Source organism: Amborella trichopoda, chromosome 5 (genome assembly GCF_054954075.1).
Source record: "Amborella trichopoda isolate Santa Cruz 75 chromosome 5, AtrichopodaSantaCruz75HAP2 v2.0, whole genome shotgun sequence".
In the NCBI taxonomy this organism is placed as follows: Eukaryota; Viridiplantae; Streptophyta; class Magnoliopsida; order Amborellales; family Amborellaceae; genus Amborella; species Amborella trichopoda.
The window spans coordinates 14,486,253-14,513,100 of NC_142340.1; the positions used below are offsets into that span (position 1 = coordinate 14,486,253).

Here is a 26,848-nt window from a genome sequence, read left to right on the forward strand (position 1 = left end):
GTTAATCATAAGGTTATATATGCAAAACTTAACTGATAAACGGTTTTAACCCCATATGGTCACCATGTTAATCATAATGTTATATATACAAAACTTAACTGAATAATGGATAAACAATAATGCCATGCTATTAAGCGGAAAAGATAGTCAGTTTTAGACCATAACCTAGTGTTATGGAGCGTTTCAGCTCAACCTATAGGTTCCAATACAAGTCTCATACTTGGCTTATCATCATTTTCCTCTCTTTACCATTAACCATTACAATAACAAGCACTAATCTATGAAAGGACATGATAATACAAATAAATGAATATCGAGATACCTAGAACTCATCACACATTTGCATAATAGAATCAATGAAACAATGCTTAGTCACATAATTTAAACCTCCAAATAGGTGGTCACAAATTTATCGATCGAATGAGATCTCAAATAAATCTAGTCATGAATTATTCTATCCAAAATATTGAAGCATTAAATTTTTTATTTCCTGTGTACTCCTAAAACCACGCGCATTTGCAAAATGTTCAATACTTGCATCATATTCAGATACAAATTTTAATTTTTAAGCTACTCAATCTATCGAACAAAAAAATCAACCCTTTCTTAAGATATCACTATATCTATCTGGAATTTGTACTTAAAACTATCTAAGACTACCAAAGTTATCATACAATAAAACATTGCTATGAATTGTGAAAAAATGTTTAAATGCAATAAAAAATCTGTAAACATTCAAAACAAAGCAACACAACAACAATGTATGCAAATGCAATAATTAATTAGTATTTAGCAACACAACAACAATATATGCAAATGCAATAACTAATTAGTATTTAGTATCTACAAGATGTTTCTTGTTCACTCTCAATTTAAGTCAGAAACAAGTATCATGTGGTCAATTGAAAGATCTTGTGATCAAATGGTGAATTGTAAAAACCCTTACATTAATCAAAGGAAAACATATAAAAGAGAGAATCAATATTCAGTTATTATCAAAACCAACACAATTTTTTATGCCCCAGAAGTAGTGAAACAAAACAAACGGCACTAATACCCAGCTGTGTAAATTTCCCAAAACCAAATAGCCACACTATCGCATTACATCTTCTCCTCCTAGCTCTGTCTGGCACTAGCATGATCAATCATATGAAGTAAAATGACGGGCACCATAACACATTTATGTATATTACATTTTTGAAATCCAAATTCAAGAACACTAAAATGCAATTTTTAAATATTGAAAATCCAAAGATTCCATTTTCAAATAAGTTTGGTTTACCAAAATCTGAAATTGTTGTTGACATTAAGATGCAATTCTTGGATGTTGAAAATCCAAAAATCACAATATTCAGATTTTAATATTTTTAATTTTCAAAATCCAAAAATTACAATTTTAAATGGGCTTTGAAAATCCAAAAAGGGCAATTTAGTCCTTTAAAAAATTTATGAGGTATTATTGTGATAATGGTTAGAAAACAGGTAGAGATTACTACTGAAAAAAATTTACAATAAGTTTTAAAATAACATATAAAAAATAGATATAATTTTAATTTTCTCGATTATCAAACTTGTATATATTATATTATCAACTTTTTATATTTAGGGGTAGTCTATAAATGGACAATTTATCTTTTATATAAAGAGGTCACAAATCCCTTAAGTTTCAAAATGGGTGGTTGTAAGAGCCTCATTGAATAAGAACCAAGTTTTAAAAAAAAATTCTCGAACTTCGTGACTCACACAAAACCATCCAATTTGACATCTAATGAGGGAGAATAATCCAATTTGACATTTAATGAGGAAGAATAATTGTGATCTCCTTATACAAATGATGAATAGTCAAACACTTTGAAAATTAACGAATATATTTTCATATATAGTGATGATCCACGAAAAAACCAAGATCCGAACGATTTTGAATCGAATATACGAGATGACGTCACAGATCGGCTATTCCTATGGTGAATGGCGAACCTATGTATATAATGGTTGTCCACGCCCCCAAGGCCACTCCACGTGGCCTCTTCTGTAAGAAAAGTGAGGCAACACCTTGGCCCCCCCTTCATGTGTCCACGTCCCCGAAGGTGCCCTACCCCCTCCACATGTGCACGCTCCCCCATTGCAACACCTACTTACACGGGTGCCACTTCACGCGTGGGTTTCATTGACTTCCCACCATTGCTTGCAAAACCGGTAGGACCAAACCGGAACTGGTCGGGTCGGTTTTCAGCTAATAGGACCAGTTCGTCTATATAACGGCGTTTTAGAGTCAACAATGGTAATGTATAAATAATAGCGTTATTTTGAACTAGAGACCGTTATATGTAGCAGGAAAACTGTGAATCCAAATTTTCACCTTTTTTTATTCTGTTTGCGGCCATTTTTTGGTTTCTTTTGTGTTTTAATGGTTTAAATCATTGTATAATGAATATAACAAGCAATTTGTAGTTAAACATTGAAAAAAAGAGAGTTTTTTTTATTGAAATGGCTGATTTTTTACAGATGGTACCTTCTATAACTAAGGCAGGGTCGGCTATTAGAGGTCCAACTGTGAAGAGCTTACAGGGCCATGTTTAGAAGCTGTTGTTCATGATGTCAATAAGCATATTGCGCAGTTCAAGGTCTGTTGGCTAGGTACAAGAGTGACTATCATGACTGATGGTTGGAAGGACAAGTCAATTTTTTAATAAGTTGTCCTAGGGGCATTGTTTACCACTCTAGCATTGATTTATCAAGAAAGAGACATACTGAGAGACTGATATGCGCACACTTGGACAAAATTGTTGATGAGGTTAGGCCTGAAAATGTGGTACAAGTAGTGACTGATAATGCTGCGAACTGCAGAAAAGCAGGCTTGTTGCTAATGGAGAGAAGACGCAATCTTTATTGGACTCTTTGTGCTGCCCATTGTGTTAATTTGATGCTTAAGGAAATAGGGAAGCTGAAGAGGGTTAAAACTTGTATTTTGAAGTGTAAGTTGATTACAAAGTTTTTATACAATCACACGTACCTTCATGCTCTGATGAGAGAGTATTGCATGCGAGAGATTGTCAGGGAGTCCACTACTAGGTTCGCTACAACGTTCCTTACTATACAATCGATATTGGTCAACAAGGCAGGATTGGGGTTAATGATATGCTCTAATGAATGACAGACTGATAGGGCAGCAATGAGTCAACATAGAAGGTAGGTTGAAACCATCATTATCGATCGGAGGTTCTGGGCTCGATGTAACCATGTTGTTTCTGTAACTGAACCTCTAATGCCGATGGTGATGTTAGCTGACTCTGATGATAAACTCGCAATGAGGTTTCTATTCGATGCAATAAGACGCGCAAAGGAAGCTATATTTGAGAATAATATATGGACTAAAGAGATATTAGAGATCGTTGGTAGTAGGTGGAGAGACCAACTTCACTGGGATATCCATGCAGCAAGTAATTTATGAATCATCATCGCAATTCATGATTCTTTCTCAACTATGAGTAAAGTTACTGTAATTAATAATATAACAAACCATGTGCATGGTTCTTTCTTAATCCACAAAACTTGTACTCCAATGCCACCTTAGATGATGTAGATATCATGGAGGGGGTAAGAAACTGCATCTACAAGCTTGAGTCTAATCTTGAAACTCAGATGGAGTGTATGTAGTAGGTAAACCTTAATCAAAATGTGTTTGTAATAAAATTTCAATTTAGAATAATGAATTGTATTTCTATGTTGTACTAATTTCTTGTATATGCATCTTGTTATTTCTAGCTTATTATGTACATAAAAAAATATGGGGAATTTGCATACAACAATGCCAAAAAAGAAGCTGGAAAATTGCACCCAAGTTAGTTTTTAAAACTTGCAATAGTTTAGTATAATACTATTTGTGGTTTTTTTAAATCAATTTTTTTTCTATTGTTAAGTATTTCTATGTTTGTTTGTGTCAGCACAATGGTCAATGATACACGAAATTCGAACAAAGCAATTTAATTTTGAGTCAAACCTGTACTTCCTTGGGTTGTGAGAGAAACTGGAGTACATTTCAGTGGATACACGCTCCTAGGCGGAATAGGTTAAAGACTTAGACGTTGCACAACTTGGTGTATGTTCATTACAATTTAAAATTGAGAGAGAGACATATAAGGAGGACCCCAATAGACTACATGTCGATCAACTTTGATTACATCTTCTGGAGGGACCTCACCGATGAGTGGGTATTACTAAGGACCCCACTACTAGACCAAGATTTTCTTAGGGGAGCAGTTGCCGATATGGATGATATTGTGGATGTTGCAACTTTCAATAAAAGAGACATGACAATGGATATGGATGACAATTATATATAGGATGAAGATGAGGCGCAAGATGATGAGGAGACATATGAGACAATGGAAAACAAATGGCGAGATCTAGTCGTCCAGGAATGTGAAGGGGCGCAACATGATGTGGTGTCCGATGAACAGAAAGATTTAATGAGATTGGCTCGGGAGGAAGTCCAGGTATCAAGGAGTAGCAGTTACTTGACAAGGGAGAGATGAAGCCGTAGCCGTCACCGTAACCTGGTTATTCATGATGATGACAATATTGAAGCTGCTGAGGGCTATAATATAGAACAGGGTAAGGGTAACATAGAACAAGGTGGGGGAGAGCATGAAGGCTAGACGAGTCCAGAAAAATTTGGCTAAGGGGGTATCGCGGGAAATGTTCCTGACTGGTGAGGGGCCATAACTGTGGGATTACAAACTCCACCAGGCCTTACTCAGATTTTTCGCCCCGTAGACCCTGATAGTGAAACACAATAGTACCATGATCTCCTCGCCACTCTCATCACTACTAACCATTGTTAGTTGGACTTTTTAACTTCATTAATTGAATTAATGTCAAATTATAAATTGTCTTGCATATCTTCATAGTATTCAAATATTAATTTATATAAAAAGTTGTTTCAAATTTTTTTTTTTGTAAGATAAATGTATGTAATATATAATATTTACTTAATCTAAGTTTTTCTATTTTTTTATAATTGTTTTGGATGTTTTTAACCCATTTTTTTTTAAAATAATTGACTTGGTTGGTTAGTCCGGTTAACAGCCCCGGTTAGTCCGGTTCCGTTTCAAATCGCTCCCAACCCCTTGACAGGTTAACCGTTCCGGTTCGAATTTGCGAACACTGTTTTCCATTTTGCTTAGTAAAATTATTTTTTTGATAAAAATATGGTTTTCTAATTAAATTTTATTTTATGATAAATATGGGAAGTGTTTTTCTATTTTGCTTAATAAAATTATTTTTTGATAAAATTATTTGTTCTATTGTTCTTATTTTTTGATAAAATCAATGCACAACACAATGATATAGATATGGTAGATACATATAATAACACTAGAACATATCAATGTGATTTGCATTGATTTTTTGTTTTGTTGCACGTCATGAGATATATTTTTGTGAAGTATACCTTTTTTAACTTCATCAAAAAAGTACTGTATGAGTGAAAAAGTTTATATAAGGTTGCAACCTTACCTCTATAGCTGCGGCTGCACCCCAAAATCCATCGGAGAAGATAGTTTTAATGTTGAAAAATCCTCTGATTGATCATCTCGACATTGAGATATATGACCATGAAAAATAAAAAGATTTTAAGTCTCAGAAATAGTGCATTTTACAACATATTATCAACACCGTCTATTTTCAAGATTTTCATTTGTTTATAAATCTACTTGATTTTAACCATTTTTTAAATTTAAAATTTTATAATTAGATATAAAAATAGATTTTGAGATAATTCTAATAACATTATACAATAAAATTATATACCATGATAAAATTTGAAGGTGCACCTTACCTCTACAACTACGTATGCATCTGTATGCCAAATGCACCCTTGTATGAATTATGCTTTATCTAACTATATGGAATAGGTCATTTCTATTTCTGGTCTTAATTAGTTGGCATTTTTATTTGATTTAATAGCATCAAGCTATTTTTGTTATTTACAAAAAAAGTGCATAAACTTTCATTCCTAATATGAGCAATTTTTGTAATAAAAAAAAAAAATAGAAAGTTTTTCATGTAAGGTTTGGGATAAATATGTTAATTCTTGGAAGAAAATGTTACATCACAAAAATATCTTCAAAAAATATCCTAAGCTATTTTCATGTACAGGACCATAGTATTCGAATATTACTTTATAAAAAGTTGTTTCAACTTTTTTTTTGTAAGATAAATATATGTAATAAGATATTATACACTTAGTCTAAGTATTTTTATTTTTATTTTTAATTTGTTTGGGAGTTTTTGGCCCATTTTTTTTTTTAAAATTCTACTTGACCGGTTAGTCTGATTAACCGCCCCGTTTAGTCCGGTTCTGATTCAAACCTCTCCCAACCCATGTCCAGTTAACCGTTTCGATTCGATTTTGTGAACACTGCTTCCCACCACTCATGCTCTTATAGACCAATAAACTAATTAGCTGATTGAAAACTACGATGTGGTTTCTCACCCCTCTTGAAAAATTCACTGGATTGACTTGTAACATTATAAAGTTTATTCTTTTAAGAATAATAACTATTTTAGGAATAACAAAACTACAAATTTAGAACATTATGAAATTTATTTATGAACCAATCTTCATTCATGACCAACACAACATTAGTTCAATATTTTTTATCTTTTAGTTTTCTAATTTTGAAATCATTATTTTCTATTTTGTAAGGAAAAAATATTTTTTTGAATACTTCTTTTTAATGTCATAACATGGAAACTTATAAGAGATTTTATTTTTATTTTTAATCATATTACATTATATAATTAGTATTTTTTGTTAAAGTTGCAAATAAATTTTTTTTATAGTTGATGATGTTATAAGACAAATTTTAAATTTATTCTTAATTGTATGATAAATTATTTTAATACTACATATAATATTCTTAATTGTATGATAAATTATTTTAATACTACATATAATAATTTATTATATAGATATCCAAACAAGGAAACAATCTCTCAATATTCCCATATTTTTACAAATAATAAAACTACATATTATTATTTAATATAGATATTATTTTGATATAATATTATAATATTATATTATAATTAACAATTATACATACATCCAAGAAAACAACATCTCAATATTCACCTATTTTACAAAGTAATGAAAGTACATAGTGCATCACTCATAATTACATTTAGAAACTAAAAGAACACTAATCATAGAGATTTATAGTGATTTTTTGAAAACTTTTTGAGACAAAACTACCGATTCCGTCGATTCTTCTATCCGACCTACCGATTCTCCGATCCGACACGGGTATGGGTAGACCGATTCGAGTCACCGATCTGATTTTTTAAACATTGGTTGTTTAAGATGTAGTTTTTAATTTCCTTTTTGGTTTTTCTTTATAAGGGTATGTTGACTCAAAGCTGCTGCAACGGGTGTTGAATGTGTAATGAAATGTCACTGTTTCTTAAAAAAAAAAAAAAAAATTCACTAATATATTTCTTGTTTAACATCTATCTTATGAACTTACTCGCGCCTTCACAGATAATCGGAACAAGACAGCCATTACATAACGGCCGTTATATAGTTCACTAGAATGTGTTTTCTACTTCCTGCCCGTTGCCTTTACATGACGCCGTGCACAAATTTTGTCCTTTTCAGCTAGCATTATCGTTATAACGGTTGATTTGAGACTTTGTAATAAACTTCACCATATCTTGTCGGATGTCTCTACCCTAGATGTGGGTTTGGTAAGCCACGTTTGATTAGTGAAAATCTTTGTTTGAGAGAGGAATTTTATACTATGTTCTCCCGGGAGCATATATACATTTACTCCCTCGTACAAAACATTTTGTTGTGTTTTTTTGTTTTTAAGAATAGATATAGAGTACACAATATGTGGACGCACCCTTAAAAGGCGCACAAACAGTCTTTAATGGTTAAGATCAATGGTTTAAAAACCGGACCGGTGACCCGGATCGGGCTTTCAAAAAACCGATCCGGATCGGCAAATCGGCGATTCGGATCGGGAATCGGGTGAATCGGTCAGAATAAAGCTTCAAAAAAATCCGAAAAAATTATTAAAATTCATTATAAATATTGTTTTTTAGGAATTCAATAAGAAATAAGGGTACTCCATTAAGAATTTTCATGTTTTTGAATGAATATGTGAATATTGATATGTTCTTTCCCTGCATGAACCGCCATTCAACATTTAATTTACATCACACAAAAGGATAAACATAGAATTATCATGGAATAAGTATATCAACATACATGGACTACAATAAAGCATAAAATTAGTAACATACGATCTAAAAATAAAATGATAGACGACGTTGTTCTTCTTGGTCACGCTGGTGCCATTGATTGAATTCGTTTGACAATTCATTGATTCGATCTAAAAACGAATCATCAATATTAGCGGGCGTCTGACTATTCCCAAATCCCTGAGTGTTAGTGTTTTGTTGTGTTCCCAATCCAAAATCCCCGAAGCTTGTCCATCTTTCATGCTCACCTGCACTATCGTGCTCATCCCTACACTATTGCTGTTGGGACTCGATATGTGAATAATATGGCTGGGATAGGGTGGCCTCAGAATCATCATCTCTCTCATTTTCTCTTAGACCCCCTTCCCACTCTCCCTTATTAGGTGCAATATCACCGACATATTATGGATACATTGGCTGACTGCTTCCTCTTTCATGCTGCTCATCACTTTCTTCAATATCTTCATCACCGATAGCCTCAAGGAACGCTCTCTTGTGTAACACTGGCTCCTCCTCTTCTACTACCCATTGGTCTGCTGTGTCTGTGACAAATATTGTGTCTAAGTCTATCGGCCCATAGTCTTCAAGCTTCCTTCTTATTTGTCGCTCTCTAAGGTTTAAATTATAATGAACGTAGACTAGTTTATGAAGCTTCTCAGAAGCGAGTAGATTCCTCCTAGTAGTGTGCAACCATTGGAACGTACTCCAGTTGCGCTCACAGCCAGTAGCAGAACATGTCTGGGAGAGCACCTTGATTGCTATCCTCTTTAGGTGAGGTGCATCAGTACCATATATCTCCCACCATTCAGCTGGATTAAAATGTAAAAAGCATTGTAAGGGCAAGAACGATTCATAAGATTAAATATATGAATAAACAAAATATTAGCGAGGGGATAACCTGGATCCATCATAGTTCGAGAATTTCTGGCAAGTCTAGTTCCGAAGGATCCTATAGCATCCCTATACATAGCAAGCTAAAACAAATATATTACGTTTTAGTGCATTATTCCTCATAAATATAACAACTTAATGAAGTTCTTACCCAAACATTAAATAATACCTCTTGTATTGCTGCTACTTGGTTTCGATGGCTTCTCTCCAACCTTGCAATAATGTATCTGACCCCTTCCATAATCTTGTGGGGTTGTTCAGGTGTCAAATAGAAAAATTTTGGGTTGAAGTAGTAACCTAAAAAATATATAGGTAGAAAAATGTCATTTACAATTTCATAAAAAAATGATTTAAACTGAAACATTGTAATGATATAAATATATATTTACCAGCATAATGAATTGGACGTCCAAATTTGGTGTTCCACCTCTTTTCTATAATCTCGATCACTTTGCTAGCAAAATTACACTTCTCCCCAATAGCTGATTTCGCCCTCTCAATACCTTTATAAAGGATACCCATGATAGCTTTCTTATCAGCATCCACCATTCTTAACACCGTGACCAAAGGGGCAGTGGCCTCTACAACACTGGAACATCGAGACCAGAACAACCTATTTGAGATTATGTTATCCACTTTTATACCGGTACTGGATTGCGAGAGGCGGTCATTTAACCACTCTTCACAAGTAAACAATCTCTTTAATGCACCTTCAGATTGTCAGCTAAGTAATCGGTCGCAAAGCGGGTTATGGCATGCCTGATTATCTCTTTTTTCTTAGAGTGTTCTCTAAACAAAAATAATATTTTAGAGTGGTTGTATATAAATCTCGACACCAACCTTGCTTCATCTAGAGTCTCCTTCACAATTTTGATCTCACCAATTTCCTCTAACATAAGATCGATGCTGTGTGCAGCACACGGGGTCCATACTAGATGCTTTCTCTTATCCATCAACTTGCTGCCCGCAGAAACACATGCACGCGCATTGTGCGTAATAAACTGCACTACATGCTTATCTCCCACCTCCTCCACTATCTGATCATATAGTCGTACGTAGAAGTTTGCATCCTTCTTCGTTCCTGATACGTCTTTGCTAGACAAAAAAGCTGTACCTTTTGGGGAATAGGCCAATAAGTTTAAAAACTCTTTTTTGCTAACTTTATTCAACCAACCATCACTCATGAGAGTAATTCCTGTCCTTGGCCAACTCTGTTTATATTCTTCAATCCACTTTTTAACTTCCTCTACCTCTTCATCTAATATTGGCCCACTGAGCTCATATGCCGTTGGGGGTTTTACCTCGGGCCCGACTCTCTGGATTGCACTAATCATAGGTGGAAAATATGGGCTATTGGCTGCATCAAAGGGAATCCCTTTATCGTAGAACCATTTACCAACATATCTCCCTAACATGTTTCTTGTACCTTTAACCATGCCTTTTAGGGTCATCTGTTGTGACTTAGGCTTTGAGAGAAATGAGTCTTTACGACCATGACCTGCAATACTGGCACTCCTAGGTAACTTAGAAACAATTTCTTCAACAACTGATTCTCCTTGATACATATTGCCACCAACCCCTCCATACATATTCGAATTAGTTTTATCTTCATTTGTTTAACTATATTTATAAAAATACACCTACACCGGAAATTCAAAAGTAAACAATAGAATATGAGACTGATTATCGGCCATCGATTATGGTCATACTAGATCTCAACTGGCGCACCCTCCAATCGTCCGTATGATATGGGTGGGATACTTTTTTTTTTTTTTCTTCTTAAATTTTCTTTGTTTCTAATTTGAATTTTGGGGACAAATAATTATTTCCAAGGAAAAAAAAAGTAGATTTTCCATTCTTAAGCATATGGGTTACTCTCTACGATGGTTTTAGTTCAATCTTGGGGTGGCAATTTTTTTAAGCACCAAGAAAGTAAGTTATTCGGTTTATATAGAGCGGAGGCTCTAAACAATCAAATTTGAGTTTATCTCAAAAATTTTATTAGAAGAGATTGTTTTGATGCTCAAATATCTCCAAATTGATCATCTCGACATCAAGATGCATGGACATGAGAAAAAATAGACTTCAAGTTTTGGAATAGTATATTTTGTAATACATTTTTGGACTGTCAATTTTTAAGATTTTCAAGTTTTTATAGATCAGTTGATCTATACTATTGTTGAAGCTTTAAACTTTACAAATAATTATGAAAATATATTTTTAGGCTATTACAAAGATTTTCCGAAGTAAAACCACATGTTTATACACTATTTGAAGGTAAGCTCCAATTTGATTGTTTAGAGCCTAGGCTCTATACAAACCACCCTTTTCTTATACGTGGGTTATATGGTTATAGTAATCATATCAAGATGCCAATTTTTTTTTGAGGCACATAAAAAGTGAGAGTTATTTTTATTTTTATTTTTCCTTTGAAGTTGGTTGTAGGATTACAGTGATCAGACCCAAAATTTGGGATCTAAAAGATATGTTTAGCTTAATTCCTGCCCGAGGGTGTAGATGGATAGTGGTCACCTGCTGGAGTAGAAAAGTCTTTTGGCTTTGTGGAAACGCAATGACCATAGAAATACAGTTGTACATGCCGGTGTACAAGAAAGAAAGAGAGGGAGGAGGGCCCACCTCTGCCCGTTCTCTGTTCTTTTCGAGAGAGAGAGAGACAGAGAGAGAGAGAGGGAGAGCGCGCAATGCCCGACCTTTCATCCTCTGTTATCGAGGAGAGAGAGAGAGCGCAATGCCCACCTCTCATCCTCTGTTATCGAGAGAGAGAGAGAGGGGCGCGGCCGCTTTCAATTGCTAGGCCGACTTCATGGCAAATTCTGGTGTCAATCGATTGACGATGGCCATTCTCTCTCCAAAATTCTCTCTCTCCTCTGCACAAAAAGTTTTCCCAAGTCCAACCCTTGCCGTTCCTCTCATATCTGCAACGGCCTTCAAGAGCTTGAACAGAAAACGTTTGATTTTTAAGGCCAAGTCGATATCTCGCTCTCCTCCTTCTTCTTCTTCTGTTGAGGTAGACATGGAGGAAATGATCGAGTTTTTGCGTTCAGACCTGCCGCATCTCTTCAATGATCAGGGAATTGATAGCTCCATGTATGATGAGAGAGTGACTTTTAGGGACCCAATTACCAGGCATGACACCATTAATGGCTACCTCTTCAACATAAGGCTCTTGAAGCTCCTCTTTAGCCCCACTTTTCAGCTCCACTCAGTTAAACAGGTTAGGTACCTCTCTCTCTCTTTCAGTCTTTGAAAATAAATAAAAAAGAGAATATTTCATGTCAACTAGTCAACATAGGGGATTCCTTCTCACATCCTCTCTCTATTTTATAAAACCTTGTTTTTAGGCATTTTGGTTTCTTAAAAGATTTTATCAACATTATCCAAATCCTTATTTTCTCTTTTTTTTTTGAAAATTTATCTTTGATATTTGTTGAATTTTTTTTATCATCCTTTATATATAAATTTGTTTTTCTGTTGTTTATCAGTTTTTCTCCTATTTTTACCCAGTTTTCTTGGCTTTGTTGGCTCTCATTATGGACATGGGCGAGTTGACTAGGGCTCGCCCAAGTAAATCGGCCAGGCCAGGGCCCTAGTTCTGTGGCGGAGTGCATTTTAAGGGCACTGCTTTAAACAATTCAGATATTTGCTGAGCATTAATGTGATGGGTTTCTCAATTTCGTGAATGCCCGTTAGATTTCAGGATGTTATGATTTCCTCCTTTGCTGATGCCTTTCTCAATTCACCTTCTGATGATAGGAGTCAACCGTTGAAATTCTCACTCCATTTGAATTAGACTTGGCGTTGAGTTATATAAAAATAGGAATGTTAGCGAACAAATGTATTTGTTAAAGATATCTTAGTTTCATGAATAACTATTACTGTAGAATAGTATGATTTCCTCCGTTCGTTGTCAATTTCACCTTGGAATGTAGGTATTGACAATTGAGAAATGTTAAATCCATTTTCATAAAAGCTTTGAAGATTATTAGTGATTCTATCATGTAGTTGTTGGGCTATTTCACTTGATTTTCTTTCTACTTTCATATTTTCTTTTCATTTCTTCTCACTATTGTTCTCCATGTATTTTTTTCATTTCTATAAAATCAAGCTGGCTGTGATGCTACTTTTTTGTAATTAAGGTGTCCAAAATAGTCTAACAGGACAAAGTTACATCAGCAAAAATAGACTCCAGAACTGAAACTGCTCTTGAATACACACTGATAACTGTCATTATCTTGCAAAATATGAAACAAACTGAACTATCGTACAACTTCATTTCGTCCCATACGATACCCTTTCTAAAAGAGTGCTGGAACAGGAAGTTTGTTCCTATACCAGCTTGAAGTGGCTCTAACTAACAGTGATTGCAATAATACAATGAAGTTAAATCAGGAGGTAATAGCAGAAATCAAGCATCGACTGGAAGCAGAGTAGCTATGGTGTTTTATTGGTTTCCTTTTGTGGTGGGAATGAGATTCGCCTTGTGCAAATAGCTAATCTTCTTATTCTGTTCTGAAATTACCAGAGAGATAATAGCATCATGCACTTTTATCGATCATAGTTTTGGTTACATTAGTTGAATGACTAAAAGAATACATCAGCATTAGACAGCGCCTTACGAGATAACGACGAGATGGACAATGGTTATGAAGTTTGCTCTTCTACCTTGGAAGCCAGAGTTGATCTTCACTGGAACGTCAGTTATGGGCATCAATCCTAAGACTCAAAAGTTCTGTAGCCACATGGTAAGCGGCTTCTTGTTTTTGCAAACAAACTGCTTCAGTTTTCAATTTCTAAGCCATAAAATCTCAACCAAATTCATGATCTTGTAGATGCCATTATTAATGCTTTTTGTGGATGGCTTCCATTGCTTTCGGATTATGTGAAGAAAGAATATTATCTGAAGAAAAAATAATTTTGAAGGGTTATTATAAATGTAATAATTTGGTGCGCTTTCTGAATAAGGCTATTTTATCATCAATGTGTACAATTAGCTTTAGGTGAGTAAATGAACCTCGTGAAAATTCTAGGCATAGATTATATGTTCAGTTAAGTGTCACTAAAAAGCAACACATCAGAAGAAATACGATCATCTCAAATATTTCCAGAACAGATGTGGCATATATGCCATGAGAATCCTAGGTTAGCTTATGCACTTCACATAGGTTACAGAATCCTGTGTACCTGAAGTTTCTATGTACATCTTTGTACTGTGACTGGCTGGTTCACCTGGTGACATGAAGAGTCAATGGTGGCAGGATCTTGTGGAGAATTGGAGTACAAGGGAATATCTCATACCACTTGCGAGCTCATTTGATTGAGACATTTTTATATGAAGTGGTGGGTTTAGAATATTACCTACGGACTTTAGCATGATTAGGCTGATATTTCCAATTTTCAATGACAAAATCAACTATATCGAAGGTAACTATCTTGTTTTACAAAAGATGTTGCCAGAGAAGTACATATCCCATATGGGATGTCAGAAAGAACGACTTTTGGAGAGTGGGGTCTCAAAAAATCCCAACTCGGGCCAGGGCTGTACAAATACCGGAGGATGTTTGACAACACAATAAGAAGGAGATCTAATAGCTTTTGGAAAAGGGGCTGATACATCCAGTAAGAGCCCCTCGTCTTGTGCAGCTTTCAATGTAAATAACTGGAACAAGCAAGAGAGGGGAGTTCCGAGGCTTGTTATTATCTACATTCTGTTAAATGGGGGGCTTGAATGGGTCCACTATCCAGTCTCTAACTGCCAAATGGTAACCAATCGAATTTCGGGCGCAAGCATCTTCAACAAATTTGATTGTAAGTTAGGGTTCTGGCAGATTAAGATCACAGAGGAAGATTAATACAAGACTGCCTTCGCCATTCAATGGGGCAGTACAAATGGTGTGTCATGCCATTTGGCTTAAAGAATGCACCCTTAAAATTCCAGAAAATAATGGATTAAATTGTTCAACCATTTGATCACTTCGTCATAGCCTACATAGATGACATCCTCATCTTCAGCAAGGATCTTGAGAGCCACTTCAAACACCTCAAAGCTTTTAGAAAGGCCATAGAACGCTATGGAATGACCCTCTCAGATGAAAAAATGAAGCTATTTCTGGAAGAAATCCATTCTTGAGGGTACAGATAAAAGACAGGAAGATACAGGTACAGGACCACTCAGTACAAATCGCCTCCATATTTCCAGACCAAATCTTTGGAAGAAACAAACTACAAAGGTTCCTAGGCTGCCTGAACTACCTGTCAGCTTACCATTGAAAGATCCTTACAAATTGTCCTAAGAAAGAGGTTGACCAAAAGGTGGGGAAAAGAGAGTACTAAGGCGGTCGTCCAAATTATAGAAGGGGTACAAAGCTGACAGTTTTAGCACTGCCTGATGGTAAGAAGGCCTAGATAATTGATACTGTTGCATGAAATGTTGGATGGGGTGGTATGCTACAGCAAAGGGGAGAAAAGGGGGAGGAGATTGTCCAGTATGCTTCAGGGACCTGGAATGAGGCATAGACAAAGTACGCCCTTATAATGAGAGCGGTGCTCATAGGCCTAAAAGGCATTCAAAAGTTCCAGATCCACATCACTGTTCTCATTCTATGACTTCACTATTCAGCACATCCCTTGAAAGGAAAATTCCGTTCTGGACTTTCTAACCTGTGAATTCTTAACTGAAGCTGTGAATTCTTAACTGAAGCAGAGGAAGTAGCACGAGTTGAAATGATGAGGCAAGAAGAATTCAAAAGCGAGTGGCACAGTAATGGGGAATATTGCATAATTGGTACCATAACCTCTGCCATTTGTAGGGCAGATGCGTGGGAGACAACTGAGTCTCTACTAGGCATGGACTGCTATACTGCAAAATGGAGTACACTCAGCTCAGACATGGTGGAAACAATTTTGATGAGCACAGGCTCTGCCGATGGCAGGCATCACTATGAGGCACAAGAAAATACAAGGTCAATCTTCACTATAAAGAAGGTGATGACTTTTGGAGAGTGGGGGAACCCAACAATGAGGGAACCCAAGAAAGTGGCGGTGATAGTTACCTCTTACATAGACTATAAGTTCTTTGGAGTCTTCGCTGCCAACAACTCCTCAAGGTGACATTCTTGGTTCATGTTGCAGGGCTATACCTTCAAGCCGTGGATCGACCTCTCTGATTCGATGAGGAATGGTGGCCGAGGTTTGGACTCTCAAGGGCCTGAATCACCAGTAGAATTGAGAACCTGGGGTTGATCATTAGAGCCAACCTGATGGTTATTGTCACCCTTAGATACAGAAGTCACATGATTAGCTCAAGCAGGCTTACCCAACTTAGATCTTCAGATGGAACAAGGGCTGGAGGGTTATTATAAATGTTATAATTTTGTACACTTTCTAAACAAAGATATTTTATCATCACTGTGTACGATTAGCTATTGCTGAGTAAATGAATCTTGTTAAAATTCTAGGCAAATATTATTATTCTTAGTTGGGTATAAATAAAGAGCGACACATCAGAAGGAAGATGATAATATTGACTATTTCTAGACCAGAAGTGGCATCTGCCATGGGGATTCTATGTTAGCTGGTGCACTTCTCATAAGTTACAGAATCTTGTGTACCTGTAGTTTCTCCTGGAAGGTGATACTCTTCTGTCATTATGTTCATCTTTGTACTGTGACTTGCTGGTTCACCTGGTGGCATAAAGAGGTGATGGTGGAAAGATCCTCCGGAGAATTGGCGTACAAGTGAATGTCTCATACCAATTTTGAGCTCATTTGGTCGAGACATTTCTATTTGAAGTGGTCGGATTTAGAATATTTCCTATGGACTTAGGCACAGTTAGGCTGATAGCATATAGCTCATCCAATTTTCAATAACAAAATCAAGTCTATGGAAGTTGGCGATCATCTTGTTATACAAAAAATGTTTCCAGAGAAATACATATGTGATGTCAGATAGACCAGCTAGCCAGTGTGTTCAGTAAAACCTTTTGGATGAACAAATAAACATGATACCATACTAGGCACCCTACATATGCATGACAGCTATGTTCCTATATGAGGGAAATTGTTGAAGTTTCTGTAAATAAGTTCTGTTGTATGGGCTATTTTAGTAGTTTCTTATTCTTTTGTAGAGCATGTTATATGCCTTCTAAGTGAGTATCTCTTTCATCTGTGTTTTTCAGGTAACACATAAAAGAAAAGCCCATTAGTGTTCATTAACTAATTTTAAAAATAATGGAATGAGCTGTGATTGCCAATATCATGTTAGTTTAGGTATCAATGGGTGATAAGCCTCGTGGAATGTTGGCCTGTTGTAAAGAAGATCTAGGTTTTATTGTGAGTGCACCCCAATGACATCCCTCGAAGAGTGTTTTCCTTGCATGAAAAGGTGAGAAGTATACTCATAACTTCTCATGGAACTTAACATCCAGGGGCCAAATTATAATTGAGCGGGAGTTTGACAAGTAGATAATTTCTATAAATAATGGAAGGATTCTTGGTATTAAAAAAAAGCAGTTTTTGTATGAGGGTCTCTTGTTCTGTATTTGAACCTTAAGATTTTTTATGTGTAGTTGAAACGATCTTTAAGTGCTACAAATTTCTTTCACAAAATATTTGTTTGATCCATGGTTTACCATTTGGGCAGCAGTCCAGTGGTGAATAATCAAAAAAGATTTGCGGATATAAATTTTTTGAACTTCTAAATACCATAAGATACTTCAATGTGTTGTTAGTCTTGGTGGAGGAGGAAGAACATGCTTGTATGTTTAAATGAGAACCCGGTATGGTTCCAAGTAGAAGCCAAAGATGACAATGGTCCAGATATTTGGATAAAATCTATTATTCGATACTTCCAAAACTTAACCTATAGTATCACACGCTTCAAGTTATCAATTCAGTTTGGGGTTACTGCAGTGGTTACCTAAAGGGAATACTTTCTAGAACTGCTAGTGACACTAAAATACATCAAGTTTGAGCCTCAGTCAAGGGGGCTCTCTTCACTTTTAAAGGAAAGAAGAATTCTGTTTGGGGTTATTGCAGTGGTTACTTAAAGGGAATACTTTCTAGAACTGCTAGTGACACTAAAAATAAAATACATCGAGTTTGAGCCTCAGTCAAGGGGGCTCTCTTCACTTTTAAAGGAAAGAAGAAGATCCTATTTTTGAACCAATAGAAAACGATGAAACCCATTTAGACGGTTACTTGTAAGTCCTTACTCCTTCAACCCTCTAGACGGCCTTTTGTTATGGATGCATGACATCAGCATTTTGCTTGTTCATTTTGTAAAACTTTTGTTGAAGGCATTTCATTACTAATTGCTCAGTGATTTACAAGTATACAGAAGTCCAATGAGAACATGGCATGCATATTGAAAGTTTCTTTGGAATGCATTCTTTTATAAGTGACACTCGTGCATTCTTTTGTGAGTGTTCCTCACTTCAAAGATAAGTTCTCAAGACTAGTCGTATAACTTATCCAATTGTCCTTTACCTTTTCTACTCTTTCTTTGTAGGATTTTTGGGATTCCATCAGGCAAAATGATTACTTCTCTTTTGAAGGTTTGCTGGCTGTTGTGAAGCAGGTAAGAGTGTTTGTTCGATATGTCAACAATGCCATTGCTTTTGTCTGCTAGAAGCTTACCTCCAGGGTTAAATACATCAGCCAATAATTCTTATACATTATTCTTGTCCATGAAAAGTTGCGCATTTACAAGACCCCTGATTTGGAAACGCCAAAGTATGAAATACTGAAACGAACATCAGATTATGAGGTAAGCTACAAGTCCTTTGATTGGTTTGGTTTTGTACCTTTTGTTACCGTTGTTATAACATCTCTCTGTCCTTGATTGGTGAGGCTAATTCTATTTGTATGTCATTGGTCTGTGGCAAATCCTTTTCTTCTTCTGTTTTCATCTTATTGGTTACCTGAGTGTGGCTTTGTTGCCTAACACTGTCTACTGGTGTTTGATAGAAACTTTTTTCTATGCGAAAGTCACATTGGCTTTGTTAGTTCTCCTTGTCAAAGGAGTGTAAACTATATGACCTACATGTAATTTGATGGAAATAGTATTTGTTCACTTCAAGCCCTTGGATATGTTATTATGGCTAGCCCGAATCTCAATCTCATTGGAGCCCTTAGAAACCTATAAGGCAAATCCTAGAGTCATCACAGGCTCTTGGAAGCATCAACCTCGTGGTACCCCATTGTTAGTAAAAATGATGTACGACATTGGTTCCAGTACTTTCGTCATGCTTGAAGTATAAGAGAAGCCAAAATTGGAAAACTATGGGAGAAAGCTGAAGAAAATCTCCCTTTAGAAACTGAGGCTAAGGACGAAAGCCGTCCTCCGAATGACGGTAGATGACATCCAGTGAATGGCTTTCTAGATTCCCAAAACATGTAATGAATACACTGGTCAAGTTTCCCATGAAAGGGGGCATCAACTTAAGAAACTCCAAAAACCTTAAGGTTAACATGGTTGGGTTCCTCTCACATCCAAAGAAAAATGAAAAAGTTGCAAACTACTCATAATCGGCCCACTGAAAATCAGGACAAGATACTCTTAGCTTTCCGCATCTCTAATATGCAATTGCACCCCTTTAGGAAATATAAACTGAATTAGGTGAAACCATATATTTTCTCCAAAGTTTTACCATGAGCGGCTTATATACACCAGAGCTTTGAAAGGGAAAAGTTGATGACACTTTGAATGTTGTGATAAAAAACAGCTACCAAGCAGGAAACACCTTAGCACCTGATTTTGCCAACAAAGTTCTCAAAATACTGGGCATATTTTTATTATTAGAAAAATAAAAAAAATTCTAGGCTTATTACTTAAGCCTAGATTAGAGGAAACGCCAAATCGAGATTCTGAAACGGAATCGCTACCCTCATAGGCGATTCGGGTAACTATAGGCTAAACTAATTGATACTCCTATGGATTCAAGTACAAAATTATTGGTTGATAAGATGGAATTGTTTGAAGATCCAGGAAGGTATGAAAGACTGATAGGCATGCTGATTTATTTGTCCATTACTAGGCATGATATTGCTTTTGCAGCAAGTGTAGTGAGTAGGTTTATGTACTCTCCTAGGATTCTTCACTGAGATGTTGTTCGAAGAATTTTGAGGTACCTGACGGCAGCTTCAGGGAGAGATTTGATTCACCAATCAAATAATTATTTGACAATTGAGGGTTACTTGGATGCTGATTGGGCAGGTTCTCCATTTGACACTCGGTCTACCACAGGTTAATTCTATATTTATTGGTGGAAATCTGGTTACATAGAGAAGTAAGAAACAAAATATTGTGGCTAGATCAAGTGCGGAAGCTGAATATAGAGTAATGACACATACAACAAGTGAATTGATGTGGCTGCAGACACTAATGCAGAAGATGGGGTTTACTATTGCAGAGCCTATGAAGATGTATTGTGATAATAAAGTTGTAACTTGTATAGCCCAGTAATCCATTATTTAATGAGAGAACTAAACATAAGTAGACTATCATTTTATTTGAGAGAGAGTCGTTAGTAAGCAGGTATCTACTCCGTATGTGAAATAATAATTTTTTCCAAGCTGCACATGGGTGACATCTATGCTCCACCTTGAGGGGGAATATTAAAATTCCTTTTTCAAATTCTTATTTCTCTTTTATTATTAATAGGACCTGACTTATATATCCTATTTCAGTTTGTGTGGGCAGTTTTTCCCTTTCACAAATTTTTATTAATATAAAAGTGATGTGAGAGCTGTATGAGACCCTGTTGGGACTCTCACGCCAGTCTCCCTTCCTCTCCCTCTTTCTTCTCATCTCTCTCTCCCTTCTTTGACAGTATAGTACCCAAATAGTATAATTACAAAAAATTTTCACGAGAAGTGAGATGGACCACCCACATATTGCATGCGCCTTTAGAAAAAATAATAGATGACAGTGTTTCAAAAAGCGCTAGGCGGCACCTAGGCGGTCGGGGGGGTCCAGGACGCCCAGTGCCTAGGCGGTCGCTTAGAACCTGGGCGGCCCAGTAGAAAAAATTTTTGTTTTGGGGTTTTCTCTCTCTAAAATAGCCTCTAATGGGTTTAGGTTTCAACTTTCAAATGAACTTAAAACTCACAATTTTTCCCTTTAGTATTAAAAAAATGACCAAAAAATACCCTAAAGGAGCCGCATTTCTGCGCCTGGGTGGCTGCCTAGGCGAGTTCCCGGGCACCTAGGCAGGCGCCCAGGGATATCCGCCTAGTTGGGCCGCTTAGGCCTAGGCGATGCGCCCAAACCTTCTGGACCGCCTGGGCGGCCACCCAAGCGCTGGGTGGTCTGCTTTTCAAAACAATGATAGAAGGAGAAGAGAAAAGGGGAAAAAGTGAAGGAGGTGAGGGAGATGCAGTAGAGGGAGGGGAGAGAAAGGAGAGAGAGCACTGGTGGACATAGAGAGAGTAGAGTGTGAGAGATATGCAAGAGGGGAGTGGGGATTTGCTGTGAAGCCTTTGAGAAACAAGGCTTAATGTCTAGAAAAAGCTGTCCAAAAAAGTGTGCTGTCAAAAAATCATTGTTGTACAAAAAACGAGATGAAGGGATGGATGTGTGTGTCAGAGAGAGAGAGAGAGAGAGAGAGAGAGAGGTAGAAGAAGCCCATGTTGGAGGGCAAAACGTGAAACCAAGAGAAGTGGAAGCCCACATGCCGGGTGCTCAGAGATAGAGGGGGCAGGAAGAGCAACCCACAGGCCTGGTTCTTAGACAGGTAATAAAAAAGTGACATATAAGAGGTGGGGGGAGGAGGGGCAACCCCAGGCTGGGTGCTTGTACTGTGGCATTATAGCTGAGCATCACAGAGAAGAGCATTGCAAAACCACCTGCAAAAATCCAAGAAGGAGAGAAGAGGTAAGATAGGAGTGAGAGACAAACTAATACCAAGATACAGAGTTTTTCTATCTCAGAAGTTTCCATCCAGGTATGCGCATGCGAATGTAGCTTTGTTTTTTTATAGAGGCTTTAGCACGCTTTCTCAAGATATAGATAGGTCATACCCGTCCATTGAGCACTGATGTACAACTTCCTTCATTAGGTGACTTGTTTTAGGTTTTTCGCCTTCGAACTGGCTTTAGTCATGATAAGGCATTGAGTGCTCGAGGCAAACATTCAAGGATCCAGCTTAATTTATGGGGTCTTCCACTGGAAAATCCTGTCATTCAGGGATACAACTCCTCAACATGACTCTCTTCATGTCATGACGGGTGTTAATACTTTTCGTTCCTATGTTTTGGCTTTGGAAGGAAAATGGATGATGGTTATAAAGTTGCCCTTGTCCCTTTTCATTGATAGGTACGGAAGTATGATTCATTTGTTGTTGTGGAGACAAAAGGAGACACACTCTCTGGTTCAACTGGTTTCAATGATGTCGCAGGGTATGTCACTTTTCCATACACAATTTAGCTTTGTGGAAATTCAATATTTTCCATGTCTTGTATACATACTCTATCGTGAAAGGATTTAATGAGCACTTTTTTTTCACCTTAGATATATCTTTGGCCAGAATTCTTTGAAGGACAAAATTCCAATGACTACCCCAGTCTTTACCCAAGCATCTGATGGAAAATCAACCCCAGTACTGATCCAGATAGTGCTTCCTATGAATAAAGAGCTAGACAGGTAAGTATTTCTTGCTGATCGGTTTTGCTGTTCTTTTTATATGTTTCTGTTTCTCTATATTTGGATGGGGTCTGTAATGAATTTTTGCCGTCAATTGTCTATGACCTCACTGCATGGATTAACTGATTTTTGATGACAATAGTAGAGCATTCATTGCCTATTCCCACTGGTCTCATGTAGTTGTCCAGAAGCGCCAGTATGCTAAGTATATGAGAATTGATGCGACATCCTTTCACGGCTTATTGACCTTAACTTCTTGTGTTAACATTTTCTATTTTTCATTGAACGGTAGTGAAAAATCTCATGCCAATATGATTGAAGGGAAAGTATACCATTGTCCAAGGGACTGTGGCGTATGGTACTCTTAAGACTCCATCCACCACTAGTTCCACTGATGTATCACTTGAGATTAGCATTAGTGGGGCCCATCAACACTGGGAATGGACACTGGATGTATCATGGAGTACCCCATACTGTTACCCAATGAGCTATGGTATAATTTCTGTTGTTTGAAACGTGTTTTGGGAATATAACCAATATGTCTTCTGAAGGGTCATCTTCGACGGGTAACATATGCCACCACTAGTTATATTAAGTGACCCTAGTATGATTTAGATTTCAATAGAAGTCCAAGCTTACAATTTACAAGATCAAAGCAAACCTATTAAGAAAGCCAACACGTGGGATCCACTACTATTTTGCTTTATCCAGTTCTTGTGCTAGATGGGGAACTCTTTTATGTTTCAACTCGTGATTTAGTGAATGGACCTGAGATAAATTTGAATTAGATATCAGTTGATTTTTATAAGGGAAGAGAACACCCAAGCAAGTCTCGGCCCAAGTCTGTGTTTTAAAACACTGGTTGGAATTACTAAATGCATGTCCTGGCTGTAGTTACATAAATATTATGAATTTTACTTTCCTTTTCTTTTATGGATGAAGTTAGTTGTGTTACCCATCCCACCTATGTATTAATACATAAAAAGAATATACATAGTTATAGAGAAATATTAAGAGCTCTCAATTTGATCAGCCTGCCAAGCCCCATCAAAGAAACAGTCACCTTGAGGAAAGTGGCAGAAAATATTGCTGCAGTAACTAAATTTAGTGGGAAACCCACAGAGGATATTGTTTTGGAGAAACAAAAGGCCTTGCGATCTGCACTCCTGAGAGATGGTTTGAAGGCTCAACCGGGATGTCTACTTGCTCGTTACAATGATCCTGGTCGTACTTGGAGCTTTCTCATGGTAAGTTATGAGCAAGGTTAAAAAATCCTAGAGAATAACAGTTATGGTGGCTGTTGTAACTGTAATGGTCCTGCCCATTAAGGGCCAGCTACATTTTGTAAATGTGACGGTAGACTGCATAAAATGCCCGTTATGTTGCTAAGGTTTTTTTAAAATATAATGGCTGTTGCATGATGATGTAACGACCATTATAACATGTTTCAAAAATTGAAAAGAATGGGTGTTATATCTAGAACACCTGTTATGCCCTAAGTTTTACAAAATGTTGCTTATATCCTTAGAATGCTTATATATTCTGAAAAATTTCAATATTTTTAATTAATAAAAATACGACACCTGTCATCCATTATGACACTGTTATGACCATTCTTACAATTTTATTTTTGAACATATTATATTTTATTCAATTGCTTTCTCTTTTATAGTGGCTGTTATAACAGATTTTTGAGCCGTGATAACAAGGTCTCAAAAGTCCCAAATACATCCACATCATTGATTCGTACCTTTTTGGACAAAGGAAAAGCATATGCAACACCATGACCTTATGTTATGTTTTACACCACTTGGATATCAACCATCTGTTTCAAATGATGGATGGTGGACAATACCCATGGTTCCTTAACGAACACTCACCTAGGTATATAGTCAATCTCAGCCATCTGTGATGAGGAACGGACTGTTGATGGCCCAGTGGTGTCGAATAGAGCATACACCAGTACCCAGTGGTGTATGGTATACTTGTTCTTGAACTAATATATCTTCCTGTGGTTATAAAGAGAAACGAAGTGCTGATATGGCTTGACGACTTTGAACTTGATTAGTGGATGTAAGATATGGAGCTTGCATGCATCCATCTTGAATAAGACTCTGGTGTCAAGCAGATGATTTTGATCTCACCAAAGAAGTGAAATTGGATGTGACCCGAATGAGTCTGAAGCTCGAAATTTTTTGTAGATCTAAATTTGTTGAGCTTTTTTGTTTATAATAAAAAAAGGGGACTGCAAAATGACAATTTGTTGAAGTATTCTTATTGTTCAAACTTTGTGCAATAAACTGATGGTACATTCTTTGTTAGAATATGCTTCCCTGACCATGATTTTGAATGTATGAAAGAACAAAGGGAGAAGAAGAATTGGTTTCTACAAAGGGAAAGCTTGTTCTTTCTTGTGAAATGCAACATACTGTTTTCTTGCGAAAGGTATATGTGGATGCGACGGTGTATTTTTGTTCCTTTCTCCAACATGCCCTAATTTATTATTGTATTGTCCTAGGTTTCATGCTTAGATAGTTGATAGCAAATCATCTAAGTGTAAAAGAAACGAATCCTAGACATGGATCACTCAGAAATTTTATGTTTTTAATTGAAAGTTAGTTTTATTTATTTGTTTGCTTGTTTATATCATGCATCAATTAACAATAGTATTTACCAAATTTTTGGCTCTTTATCTTTCTACTAGGGATTAACCATACATCGAGTATTTTTTGGTGGTTTCTCTTTTGCAATTTTATTTTGTTTAGAAGCTAGAAACTGTTTAGTTGCCCAGTTAGGAAGTCCTGGGAATGGGGTTGAAGCCATGGTGGTAGTGTCACTTGAGCTTAAGCTTTTAGTCTACGTTTTCATTCTTTTAAAAACATTAACTATTTTTAAAACAGATGAGGGCATATATTCCCCACTAATCTACCCAAAAAAAAAGAAAAAGCAAGTCCGTCTCATGCCTAGTAGAATTGTAATGGCACAACTTTCAAACATGGAAAATTTAAATGCGTCTAACTTCAAACATGTGGAAGAGGAAGATATAATATCTCCTCGTCCAAGATAGAATTTTATATGTGCCAAAAGATGACTCACACGTCATTATTGGTAAAGCCACTAAAGAAGAAAAAAATTGGAAGATAGAATTTTATATGTGCCAAAAGATGACTCACACGTCATTATTGGTAAAGCCACTAAAGAAGAAAAAAATTGGAAAAATTCTTAGAAGATGACCCATAGCTTAGACATTGGCGCTAAATAATATGCAAGATGATATTATTAGGTTATTTGAACATTTTGATACATCTAAGAAAATGCTAACGGAATAAAGGAAAAATATGACAACATCAAAAACTCACTTCCGATTGCTCCTAGAACAATGTAGTTCATTTAACATGAAGGAGAGAGATAATGTAATATGCTATGCTAATAAAATGCTCATTATGGCTAAGGACGTAACCATTGTAAGGAATGAAGTTCTCAAGCGCATGCAAGTTTTTACAATTTTAAATAGTCTTCCACTTTCATGGAGGCTGGTAACCATAGTCCTCAGGTTAAATGCAAAACCTTTTAGTTTACTTGACCTTCCTATGTAATTTGCATTAAAACAAGAACATATGAATAAAGATGAAGTGAACTCATGTTTGCTCTAGATCCTCCCACACCTAGCCAATCCAAGTCTAACAACTAAAATTTTTAGAGAAACTTTAATAAAAGGAACAATAAGTTTAAAGATAAAGGAATCAAGCCCCTCAACTAAGCGACTAAACAAGGATTGCTAAAATGCTCCACATGTGGTCAGCTAGGTTACTTAAAAAATGATTGCCCACATAAATGAAACCCTCAAAATCCGAGATATAGTGGAAATGGGAGCAAAATGTGTAGTCATTTGCATAGTCCCAGAATGCTTGTTTGTGGACGATGATGTTAAAATATGGTGGGTAGATTCGGGTGCTAGTCGTCATTTCGCGAGCTCCAAATAAAAGCTAGGGAGAAGCACACCTACATGGAAAACAATACCAATTCCGAT

The 26,848-nt window shown here is 36.4% G+C and overlaps 1 protein-coding gene across 9 annotated transcripts in view; it reads left to right on the forward strand.

The window, feature by feature from the left end:
- The first annotated feature begins 11,848 nt into the window (after positions 1 to 11,848).
- The window catches only part of LOC18421890 (heme-binding-like protein At3g10130, chloroplastic), a 34,289-nt gene continuing 19,289 nt past the window's right edge, over positions 11,849 to 26,848 (forward strand). Inside the window, exons 1-8 of one of the 9 annotated variants that reach the window (XR_016056698.1) lie at positions 11,849 to 12,394; positions 13,703 to 13,922; positions 18,685 to 18,753; positions 18,871 to 18,942; positions 22,492 to 22,574; positions 22,703 to 22,818; positions 23,852 to 24,065; positions 24,842 to 25,262. Coding sequence is in view for 6 of the 9 variants with exons in the window: in XM_006826710.4 (XP_006826773.2) it covers positions 11,984 to 12,394; positions 13,785 to 13,922; positions 18,685 to 18,753; positions 18,871 to 18,942; positions 22,492 to 22,574; positions 22,687 to 22,818; positions 23,852 to 24,065; positions 24,842 to 24,886 (1,164 nt within the window). In the remaining 3 variants the exon portion in view is untranslated. Of the gene's footprint in view, positions 12,395 to 13,702; positions 13,923 to 18,684; positions 18,754 to 18,870; positions 18,943 to 22,491; positions 22,575 to 22,686; positions 22,819 to 23,851; positions 24,066 to 24,841; positions 25,263 to 26,848 lie in introns of those variants that run through there. The other 8 variants (XR_016056697.1, XR_016056699.1, XM_020662929.2 and 5 more) reach the window with 8 other exon arrangements.